We start from the raw sequence: 12,195 nt of genomic DNA on the forward strand, positions 1-12,195 counted from the left end.
ATAAAACTGTTTCTTGATGTGGTTTCTTCACCCCTGAACTCACCTGGGGCAAAGCAGCCAGCTCAGCTCACGGGGAGTTGTCACTATATGACATGAAACAACACAACGTGGACACACTGCTGTTTTTAAGGTAAAAAAGGGAAGTTTATTTTCTAACTCTAACATTTATAGATTTCTAAAAGTGACAGTGGATTGGAGGGTGACAGTGCCACCTCTCCGATGACACTGGACAAACCAACAGCTCATCAAATTCCTCCTCCTCCATAAAAGAATGCAAAACAATAAGTTATTTGCAGAATTTGTGTGAGAAAGTTCGTTACAAGAATGTCAACATCAGAAGGTTCAGAAAATCTTAAAAAAATCAGGGTGACAGGGAATTGCTTGAACAGCAGCATGAGCTGCTTTGGTGGAAGTGTATCACAGGCAATGCTGCTCAAATTAATTAAACCCTAGTTGGAGTACCCTGTAACCCTGGGGAGGAGGAAGATTCATAAAATCACCACAGAATCCCAGGATGGTTTGGGTTGGAAGGGACCTTAAAGACCATCCAGTTCCCACACTCTGCCATGGGCAGGTGAAAGCCAAATGAAGAAGAGGATTTTGGTGGGAAATTCTTGACTGAGCTTTGAACTCCAGCTGTCTGTGCCTGACAGAGCTCAGAAAGCTACAAATAGGGGTTCTTTAGTACTACCTTAGCAGACCTATACCTAGAGGAGATGCAAAAATCATCCAGACATCTTGGGATGTTTGTTTGGGATCTCTGCAGCCACACAGACAGCCAGGACAGAGCTCTACCCTCGTGCCAGGTCTGTCAGCCAGGACAAGCCTCCTGCATAACTGGGGATTTCAGTCCATCAAAGCATGGCATGGATTCCCTCAGCAGGATTTGTTTGCTGTTCCCAGGCAACAGGCCAGTGTTTGTTTGGCAAAGAGAGAGCCAAATCCTCCTCTTCTGCCCTAAAAAACGTCCCTGTGATGTGCAGTCAGGAGCAGGATGGGGCTGGGTGGGCTCCTGCTTGGGGAAGCTGAGGTGCCACAGCCACCCTTGGATCCAGGCTGTCCCTCACATCCCTGCCAATCCCACGCAAACCAGTGCAACCCCCTGCGTGCCTGGATCTTCCTTCGCCCCTGCATAAAGAGAAAAGGGGTCACATTCCAACATTCCACCCCCTCACATGGAGCTCTTCCCAGTCCTGTGGGGTGAAAGGAATCACCTGAGCACAGCCCAGCTCCGGGCTATGCTGGGGAGATCAAACAGGCCAGGATTCTGAGGCTGTACCTACACGAGTAAATCAAATCACATGAGGCTCAGAAGTCAGTGGCTGCTCAAATGTGCTGCTAGAAAATGAACTGTTTTCCACATTGTTCCTTGGCACGGTTTGGAGGTGGGCACATGCCAGGAATGATCAATAACTGACAGCTGGATGTGGCCCTGCACTGGAAAGGAGAAGTTGATTGCACAAGGTGTGCTCTGGCCATTTTCTGTGGGGCAAAACCCATCATTTCCTGCTGTCTCCAGCTCTGGGGGCTCTACTTGGGACAGACATGGACCTGTTGAAGAGCGCTGAGAAGGCCATGAAGAGTGTTTTGGAAAGAGAGCCATGGAGGGTTTCAGGACTAGGGCTGAGCCCAGGGCTGAGCCCACAATCATTTCTTCACAGGTTGAATTGCAGGGCTCTATCAGAGCTTGCTTGTTTGGCAAAATGCTGCCAGTGGGACTGGGAGTAGGAGGTGGCATCACAAGCTGGCAAAAGGGTTCATTCACCCCAGGAATTTCTCCTGCTGGCAAAAACTTCTCCCAGGATGCATTTAAAAATCAGCCTGCTCAGGTCCTGGCCTGAAGGCAATGAAGTCAGTGGAAACATCCCTCCCATTTGGGGCCAGAGAGCAGATATAGATTGATTCGACTCCTCCCAGCCCCAAAACCTCTCAAGCACCCAGGAGCCCATTCCTGTGCCACGTGTCCGAGCACAGATCAGCCTTTGTGCATGGGTGAGCTCTGAAAAAAGACATCTGCTGGCAGGTTGGGAAGCAGGAGAGGGTGGGAGGCTGCTGGGCCAGCCCCACTGGGCTCACCAGAGGCTGAGGCCAACCCAGCAGCAGGACCATGCCAAGGGGAGCCAGACCAGCTGTTGTACAAGCAGTTGCCCAAGGGACAGAGATTTCCTGCCCCTGATTTCTGGAGGAAATCTGTTTTTTGTTGGTACTGGATAGTCCTGGACTTCTTTCCCAAGGCACGTTCTGCAGCTCAAGCCCAGCTGCAGAGCTGGGGTTTGTAGTGGTGTGGAGGATGCAGCCTGGTCCTCATGGAGCCTGCAGCATCCAAATAGCTCCAGGAACAAATCACCCTCTGCAGTGGTGCTGCTCCCAGCATGGGAGAGCAGCTGAGCTGCAGACAAACACCTGGAGCTTTGCCATCCAACATTGGGAACACCGGGGCCACGTGGTACCCTGGCCCCATGCTCCACATCCTCTCTGGAGAGCACCAAGCCATCTGCACACACATGTTCAGACACTGCAGGTCACACACTCAGAGCAGGACACTCACAGGAGCATCCACACGTTCCTTCCTGCTTGGACTGCAGCTCAAGCACTGCTGTCTCCTTTCTGCTGGATTAGCTCTGCCCAAATTCTTTGCCTTGGAAGCTCTTTCCTGCGAGGGTGGGGAGGCCCTGGCACAGGGTGCACAGAGAAGCTGTGGCTGCCCCGATCCCTGGAAGTGTCCAAGGCCAGGCTGGATGGGGCTTGGAGCAGCCTGGGATGGTGGAAGGTGTCCCTGTCCATGGCAGGGGGTTGGACTGGATGATATCTAATGTCCCTTCCCACCCAAACCATTCCATAATTCCATAATTCCACAAAATCCTGCTGCACTATCTCTCAAATTGGAGATACCAACCCTCAGAGGTACAGGGTGAGCTATTGCCTTCCACCCAGGCAAGGCACCAGCACTTTTCCAGAGGCTCACACACATCCTTGCATCCAGCTCTCCCCCAGGTGTGTTCCAAGGTCCATCTCCCTTCCCAGGCTGTGCCTGGCCAGTTTGCAGCTCACCCTGGTTAAGAGCTCGGTGTTCCCTGCTCCAAAGTCCAGCTGGTGAAGGCCCCTTTATCTGCACTGTTTGATGAAGGTGATCCTTGTTCTGTTCAAGCAGCCTGAAGGACATGGGGTTTGCACTTTCCAGCACCCTCTGGCACCCAGCCTGCAAAGAAAAATCCACTGAGGTGACTTCTGAAGGGAAAAGGGAAGACTTGGTGATGGCCTCCACTGCATCACCACTGTAAGAAAAACCTTTATAAAGTTTCTATTTCCTCTTCCTCCATTTGTTCTTGGCTGGGGGACATTCCTGCTCATTGTTTGCTTTGTGTTGTTTTCCCAAGTTGAAATGCAGGTCTCACCTCTACTGATTTCCTGGAACTGACCTGGAGAACTGGTACAAACCTGAGAGCCTGCCAGGATCCCTGGGAGAGCTGTAATCCACCTGCTTTCCTGATGCCCCTGAGTATTGCAGGGAGATACCCCAGCTTTCCCACTGAATGAGTACATAAATGAATAAAATATTAAATTGCCATTTTTTCTTGACAGTTGTAAACAAAACCTTGGCAAGCATCCTCTCTGCAGCCTGGAAGTTGTGAAATTGAAGCAGATCCATGATTTTTTTAAGGATCCCATTATTTTCAAGCCAGCTCTGTCTGTTGGGGAGTGCTGAGGAGGAGACTCTGGATTTTTTCATGCTTGTCTATGTCAGTGCTAAACACAGAGAGTGAGAGCTGGAAAAAAAAAAAAAAAAAACAAAAAAAAACCAAAACCAAACCAAAACACAACATTTTGATACTGCAAACACTTGGACTGGATTTTAACATCACATGCTTGAGCCTACAAAAACAGAGCCAGACTGGGTCAGTCCCAACATCCTGTCTCCAGCAGCAAGCAGTAGCAGACTCCCCAGTGCTCAGTGTAATTGTCAACAAAACCCTGATTTTCCCCCCTCACTTTTTGGTCTTTTTCCCTCTATTTTTTTTCCTTTATTTCCTCTTTCTGTCTGTAACACAATGTGACTGAGAGCAGGCACACCCTGTGCAACTGTTTGCCGTCATGTTGAAATGCACCTGAGATTGACAAAGTTCCCTCCACTCCAGGAAAATTACACAACCCCCGCCCTGGCCCCTATAAATCCAGAATTTCCCTCTTATTCCTCTCTTTAGGGCCCTTCACTCCTCCTCGGGGTGGAACCTCCACCCACACCGAGCCATGAGGATTCTCCAGCTGCTCTTGGCAGTCCTTGTCATTCTCCTCCTCCAGAGCGCTCCGGGTAAGGACAAAATTCTCACAGGGCTTCCTGCAGGACTGTGGAGAGAGAAAAGGCAGGTTCCTACTCTTCTGAGGTAGAAGAGGACAAGACAGGGCCCCCAGGTCAAGGCTGAGCTAACTCGTGCTTCCAAGGAAAAAATTTCTCCTGGGATGGTCTCCATGAAGTTCCTGCATGCAGCTGTCCTGAGTTCACAGGTTGTGTATCCCCTCTTCTCTGCGCCCTCAAAACTCACCCAGAAATGCTGAGCCTAAGCCAGGAGCCTGAGCTTTGCTCCTGACCAGGATAAAAGCCTCATCCTCCACCAAACAAGGAGAATCCCATTAAATTCTCCATGAGTGGAATACAGATGTGGCAAATGCAGGAAGATACAGATGTGGCAAATGCAGGAAGATGCAAATGTGGCCAGAAGGTTGAGGGAGGTGAGTTTCACCCTCTGATCTGCTCTGGTAAGATCCCACCTGCAAAGCTGCCTCCAGATTTGGGATCCCCAGCATCAGAATCTGATGGATCAAGTCCAGAGAAGGCCACAGAGATGCTCCAAGGGCTGGAGCCCCTCTGCTCTGGAGCCAGGCTGGGAGAGCTGGGAGTGCTCACCTTGAGAAGAGAAGGATCCAGGGAGAGCTCAGAGCCCCTTCCAGAGCCTAAAGGGGCTCCAGGAGAGCTGGAGAGAGGCTTGGGATGAGGGATGGAGGGACAGGACAAGGGGGAATGGTCTTAAGCTGAAGGAGGGTAGGTGTAAATCAGATATTGGGAAGGAATTGTTCCCTGTGAGGGTGGTGAGGCCCTGGCATAGGTTGCCCAAAAAGCTGTGGACTCTCCATCCCTAGAAATGTTTAGGGCAAGGTTGGATGGGGCTTGGATCAGCCTGGGATAGTGGAAGGTGTCCCTGCCCATGGCAGGAGGCTGGAAGTTGATGGTCTTTAATGTCCATTCCAACACAAATCATTCTGTGTATCTTTGATTCTATAAAACCAAAACTATCTTTCAGGGGGGAAAAGAAGAGGGAAAGGCAGATAATCTACCTTTTTTTGTTTGTTTTCTTCTGGGATTCTGGTTTGATAGAAATTTATTTCTTGGCTTGGCATTTTTGCTGGCTGCTTGTATACACATGTCAGAGATTTGGGTTCCATTCAGGTGTAAGGTCACTATGATGTTAGCAGGACTTTGGTGAAATCACATTTGCAGGAGGCAAACCTGATAACCAAGAAGAGGAGATTTACTTGCTTAGCCTGTTTATCTTGTCATTTATTTAACTGAAGTCCTGGGGACAACGAAGGGAGAGAGAAGGGTTTGCCCACCCCACTGGTGGTGGTGGTGGACCCTCCAGAACCCCAAAACTTGGTGTTTCTGCTGTGTCTAAAGAGAAGCAGCACAGGCCCTTTTAATCAAAACAGCAAAAGATTTGAAAAACCCAAGCAAACAAAAACCCCAAAACACGAAGAAGCCAAAAAATCTCAAAAGGAAACAATAGGTGAAACACCTGTTCCAAGAGGCACTTCTCTGTCTTTTGATGCTGTCCAGCCTCACCTAACTCATCCAACCTAACACAGCCAACCCAAACCTGGCTGTCTCACCCAGGCCAGTCATTAGGAGAGTCCCAGTGCTTGCTGGATGGAGAAGCTCCTTCCAAGCACATCTGATCCTCACCGTGGAACCACCTGAATTTCCCCGCTGCCAGCTGAGAGCATCCCATGCTCAGCCACCAACACCAGTGAAGTTCCCAGTAGGATTTGGGGCTCTGAGTAGGTTCCAGCTCTCCTAACCAGTTCTCCTATCCTCTTTGCCCAGCAGCCAGAGGCCTTTCAGACACCCAGCAGTGCAGAAACAACCGTGGCCACTGTCGGAGGCTCTGCTTCCACATGGAGCGCTGGGAAGGGAGCTGCAGCAGCGGCCGCCTGCGCTGCTGCCGGTGACAGCAGCCACCCCAGGGTGCTGTGACAGCCCCAGGAGAGCCAGCACAGCCATCCTGCAGCCAGAACCGTACACAGGACCTGCCCTCAGGCACCTCAGTGCCTCCACGAGCAGCTCGGTTTGTCCGCCACCAATAAACCTCTGGGTTTGCTGTGTCCTGCTGGGTCCGTGCTTCCCCCTCAGATGGAGCACCCTGCCTGCTACTGAGGGGTTGATGGTGCTGGAGGTGCACTGGGGGATCCAAATTGTCTGCACAGATGTGGCAGATGTGGTGTGTGTGACCGTGTTCACAGGGGTCTTAGGACGAGGGAAGAGACAAGGATCTGACTCCATGTTTCAGAAGGCTTGATTTATTATTTTATGATATATATATTATATTAAAATTATATTAAAAGAGTAGAAGAAAGGATTTCATCAGAAGGCTAGCTAAGAATACAAAAAGAAGGAATGAAAACAAAAACTTCTGTCTCAGACCGAGTCTGAGCCAGCTGACTATGATTGGACATTAATTAGAAATAATTCTATGAGACCAATCACAGATCCACCTGTTGCATTCCACAGCAGCAGATAACCATTGTTTACATTTTGTTCCTGAGGCCTCTCAGCTTCTCAGCAGGAAAAATCCTAAGGAAAGGATTTTTCATAAAAGATGTCTGTGACAGTGGTGTAGGGGCAAGGGGTGTCCTTCCAGAGTGGCAGCAAGAGAAGGATCTGCTGGGCTGGTCCAAACAGTTCTGAAACCTCTCTTTGGACCCATTCCTCCACCTCTGTCTCAGTCACTGCCTTTAACAGCCTCAATTTCTAGCTCTGTTCAGAAGAGGCCATGGCAGCATTCATGCTCTTCAAGGGGATGGATCCAACACAGAGGTATGATTTTCCCTCCAGAAGTTCCTCTTCCTTGTTGCAGTTGAGATGGAGATAATACAAAGCAACACACTCCATTTTCAGAAGGCTTCAAAATTATTTTATTATAGCATGCATGCTTTTTCTACATTCTTACAAAACTCATAAGTTTTCACTTTACTCATTGGTCACGAAAGACAAACAAAGTGCTCATTGGAATGGGCAGTTGCAGGTTTCTCTTATTTATCCTTTTTTCTTTCTTGGTTTCTATGTCAATGACCTTGGTAGAAAATTCTTTCAGGGGTAAACATGGACCCTCTTATCAAACTTCTCGCAGAAGTCACTGTAAAACTTCTTCCACTCTTCCTCTCCTATAGCAACAAGGTGAACCTGGGTGGGTGACTCAGGTTATCCAACCTGATCTCCTGGATCAGGAGGTGGAAGGAACACTGGAAGGTGTCCCTGCTCATTGCAGGAATGCTGGAATAGATGACCCTTAAAGCTTCCTTCCAACCCAAACCATTTCCAGATTCTGTGATCTACCTCTGTGAGGAGGTAAAGGTGGGTAAGGCTGAGAAATCCCTGTGGGGAGAACAATTCAAAAAATTCACTTGGTCTCACAGGGAGTGTGGTGGGCTCTGCATCTGCCCTGCATGGAGCCATTCCCAAGTGAAATCTTACTCCCACAGTGCAAGTGATTCCAAACTCTATCCCAACATCACCCAAGGGGTATCGCTGCCTCTTGTCCTGCATAGGCTGATTTATTGAGTAGAATTAAGAGTGGGAATGAGCCAAGGCCAAGTTCACTTCCAGGAGCTCCTCACCAGGGAGTGAGAGTTGTTGGCTGTGGACTGTTGTTTACTGAAGGAATTTGGGAATTGCCCACTGTGTTGTGCTCAGGAGCAGGACCTCCCAAAAATTCCTCACCTTGGATGTGGTGATGTCGAAATGAGTTGGTGTAGGAGGAGCAGAAATAGAGATGAAGGAGGTGTAAGTAGAGAGTTGACTTGAAAGAGTATGAAAATCTCCTCAAGAGAAAAGCTGGAAGATTTATCTCTGGAAAACACCCAGTGTGGTACTTAGGACATGGAAGAAATGAGGTGGGCAAAATTCCCACCCCCAGCTACACACCTGGCTTCAACCTCAACCCACTCTGCTATCCATCCCAGAGGCACCAGCCCTGCCCTGGAGGAAACCAGTAAAACCAGTGACCCCAGTGGAGATTTGCCCCATCTCTGGCTGGACTGTGAGCAGGGAAAGATCCCCTCACTCCTCCCCACCATGAACTGAGGCAGTGAGGGTCTGCTGGGCTCCATGCTGGGATACCCCATCCATGCTCGTGTGGCTCTGCAGGCTGCAAACACGGTGGCAATGCTTTCAGGCAGTCCCCTCTCCTGGATGCTTCTCCTCTCCATTGTTGAGTGACACTCTGGGGCCTCGGGAAGCTCAGCCAGAGGTTAGCAGCCACTGCGGCTCGCATGAGCCATCAGCCCCATCGAGAGATAAGGCTCCCCTTGATAACAGGACCTGCCAGAACTGAGCCTCCAGTTTTTCCACCTTTTTGAAGTCTGGCCGGTGAAGTTTTGCAGAACTTTGTCTTTTTGCCAAAGTAACCAACTTCCAGCTCCAGCCTTTGCCTTCCCTCCTTTTCCCCGGCCTCCTCCCCCTTCACCTTCCCTCTTCCTCCTCACTCCTCCAAGCGTGATAGGGATTCTGGGGGGAGGATGGACACGACCAGGGGGTGATGTCATCTGTTTTTGGCCCTTCAGAGGGTTAGACACGTCTGCCTCTACCCAGCCTGGCGCCGGGAGCAACTGGGAGCCTTCCTCTGGCAGCTGCCTCTGTGCCTTATCAGGGGCAGGGTGACATCCCGGGGCTGGGATGCCAGAGCTGCGAGGGAAAGGAGGTGGGGAGCCCCTGAACTGAGCCCTGTGAGAGGCTGTGTGCACAGGGATGTGTCTGTGTGTGTGTCTGAGCTCGCTGGCTGCAGGGAAGTGGGTCCCAGCAGGATGGAGCTGGCTATCAGCTGCAGGAGAAGGGGAAAGCACCTCTGTGCTAAGGCCCAGCCAAGTCAAGGGTGATGCTGTCACCCAGATCTGCTCCTCGGGTCTTGGGGCTTTAGCTAGTCAGAATGACCCTGAGATATGTTAGAAAGTCTCTTTTCCCAGCCCAGCAGTTGAAGAAGGAGTCAGAACTCTTCTATTTTCGTTCTCAAGGTTGCTTATTTGCTCTTATCTTGTCTTTCTAACCTGCTGAGATTTGTCCAGAACGTTGGTTCATGGCACACTGACCACCTTGGGTTATCTTTTTATGCTAAAAACTACGTGTACAATATTTACAATAACTTCCCAATACCTATCACCTATGTTAGACAGTGAGCTTCTACTCTAAACCAATCCAAAAGTGCCACCATCACAGCAGAGGATGGAGGCCAAGAAGAAGAAGGAGAAAGGCTGGACACGCCCAGATTCCTCCATCTTGCCTCCTGAACCCCCATTCTAAAAACCCCAAAAAATCTATTTTTCACCCCATGACAAACTAATTATTATTCTACTTAGACTTTCGTGGCTTGCAGATCTTCATATAAGGTTGGTAACTGTTTCCATGGGTCATAATCAAAGTCACAGGTGCCTTGGGCTCTGTGCCAGGGTCTCTGAGCCCCCTGGCAGGAGTCCTGGCAATCCAGGACAGCCAGAGGGATGTCCTGAATTCTGACAGTGGGGGAGTTTAACCTTTCATGTCCCAGGCAGACAAGTTGGAAAATCCATCTGAAAAATGTTAGAAAATGCCCCTTGCCATCAAAGGTCAGGGCAGATGGAGGGAGATAAATTAATCTGTCCCATACCCAAAGCTCAGGGTCTGGAGTGCTCTCAAGCAGAGCTGGGTACAAATTTACCATGGAAATGGTTTTGGGATGGACTTCTGTGTACTTCTCTTGTTTTGGCACCTTTCTCCAAGGTGGAATGCAAAACCTTCATTCTTTTTAAAATGCTAACACCACCCCTTCTTTTCTTCTCTCCCCCAGAAAGATGGTTTGATCAGAAAAGTGTGAAATATTTTAGGCTAAATCCAGAGAAAACTGGGCTTCCTATCTTTTAAACACAGCCCTCTGAAGGGAAAAGCCTTGTGAGACATGGGAGCCCAAGGACAGAGACAGTTTCCCACAGCAATAGTCTTCAAATAAATTCAATTTTGTACTATTTATTAACGTTAGAAAGAATATTTTTCTCCTGTTCTGATGGATCATCATGCTCACTTTGGAGACCAGTACTCTGGAGGGATAGGGAAATTTTGGGGAGAGCACCTACAGCCCCTGAGGATTGGAACAGAAATCTAAACAACTGGTGGGTCTCCTTCCAGCTGGAAAATGTATAAAATTGATTTTCTTCTGCTTGGAATAAATAAAGTTTTCTGCAAAAGTCATTCTCAGTTGTTGTAACTAGAGTAAGAAAATAGATACCAAAAAGCTAGGAGTGCTATAAAATCAGAGGGAATAGCCTCAAGCCGTGCCAGGGGAGGTTCAGGTTGGGCACCAGGAGGAATTTCTCTGTAGTAAAGGTGGTCAGGCTTTGGAAGGGGTTGCCCAGGATGGTTTGGAGTCCCCATTCCTGGAGGTGTCTAAGAAATGACTGAATGTGGCACTCAGTGCTCTGGGCTGGTGACAAGGTAAGGATCAGTCACAGGCTGGACTCAATGGTCTTGGAAATCCTTTCCAGCCTAAATGATTGTGCGATTCTGTGTCAAATGAAGCTCTGCCACCAAACCCTGGCACTTTTTTTCCATGAATAAATTGGTGCCCTGTTTGTACATCCCGAAAAGGGGACTGGGAATAAACGCAGCCCCTGGCACTGCCCCGTGCTGACCTCGGCTCCCCACATCAGCACAAAAACCTGGCAGTAGCTCAGTGGCTCATCTCAGGGGCTGTACAATAAAGTACACGCTTTTTCTAGGCATAAATAAATGACTTCACCCTCCTGGCGAGCTGCTCTGGGCTCTTTCAGCAGCTCCACGTGGAAGAACGGCAGCGCTGGAGCAGCACAGCCCCCTCTCCCCACCGAGGGAGCACTGGCTGGTGGGGAGGCTCCAAAACAAACACGGTGCTGAGCAGCTGCTGGGCTGCTCCCCAGCACAACAGCAAAGCCACCTGAAGCCAAAATCTCGTGGCTCTCAGTTTGGAGATGCCCCAGAGCAGGGTGGAATTTGGGGAATGTGCAGGGGAATGGCTTTGCACCCCCAATGGGGAGGGTGGATGAGCCCTTTTCCCTCTCCAGCCTCCTCCCCAGCATCACAGCTTGCAGGACCCTTCCCCAAGTCCCACAATCATTCAGGTCTTCATCCAGGACTATCCCCCCATGCCTGGGATGGACACGAAAGCTGTCAGGAGTCTTTATTGTCCAGATCTTTGAGCTGTTATCAGCAACTCCCACACACTGGAAGTGAGATATGTGTGACACATTTTTTCCATCAGCGAGCTTATCATGGCTGAGAGGAGTGGAAGGGGTTGGGGAGGGTGATGGGGAGGGGGAGGAGGAGGAGGAGGGAGGAAGGGGAGGTGCATGGGCATGAAGGCCCACCCAGCCCATCCTCCACCCACCCCATGATCCCATATCTATGGGAGAAGGAGAGGAAAATGAGGGTTTTGTGTTGTCAAAGCAGTTGTACCAGACCCAAGGCCTCCTGACCCCATAGAGCCAGTCCTAAATTCCTTGGGGAAGATCTGAAAACATCCTTCCTGCAAAAGCATCTCTTAATTCATATGGGTGTATGTACAAATGAGGGGAGCCTCTGCAAGGATGTTGGCTGGGCTAGCAGGACCCCAAGGGGTCTGACCCCTCTTGGTGTCAGGCAGATCCTTCCCAGGGCAGGGGGAAGCTCCAGCCAGCAGGAAAGACATTAATGTGGAAAACATCTCGGCTGTGTCAGACCACAACAGAGCTACTGGGACCCCAGCACCGCATCTGTGGTTGTGAGCTGTGTGCTGCATCTCACTGGGTTTCTGCTGTTGCCACTTGTCTCAAGTTCTGGGCCTACAACCCAGGTTTTTAGGGTAAAACCTGAAGCCTGCCCATTCCTGTCTTCATCTGGAGGAGCTGGAGGGAGCAGAAGTAGGGGATGATTTTTTTAAGACTGGA

The 12,195-nt window shown here is 49.9% G+C and overlaps 1 protein-coding gene across 1 annotated transcript; it reads left to right on the forward strand.

The window, feature by feature from the left end:
• Positions 1-4,217: 4,217 nt before the first annotated feature.
• Positions 4,218-6,341, forward strand: LOC129046649 (gallinacin-13-like). Its single transcript, XM_054514418.1, has 2 exons — positions 4,218-4,309; positions 6,101-6,341. The coding sequence occupies exons 1-2, from the start codon at positions 4,249-4,251 to the stop codon at positions 6,220-6,222; spliced, it is 183 nt and encodes a 60-aa protein (XP_054370393.1). The 5' UTR covers positions 4,218-4,248; the 3' UTR covers positions 6,223-6,341.
• Positions 6,342-12,195: the final 5,854 nt, after the last annotated feature.

This window comes from Molothrus ater, chromosome 3, assembly GCF_012460135.2.
Source record: "Molothrus ater isolate BHLD 08-10-18 breed brown headed cowbird chromosome 3, BPBGC_Mater_1.1, whole genome shotgun sequence".
Classification (NCBI taxonomy): Eukaryota; Metazoa; Chordata; class Aves; order Passeriformes; family Icteridae; genus Molothrus; species Molothrus ater.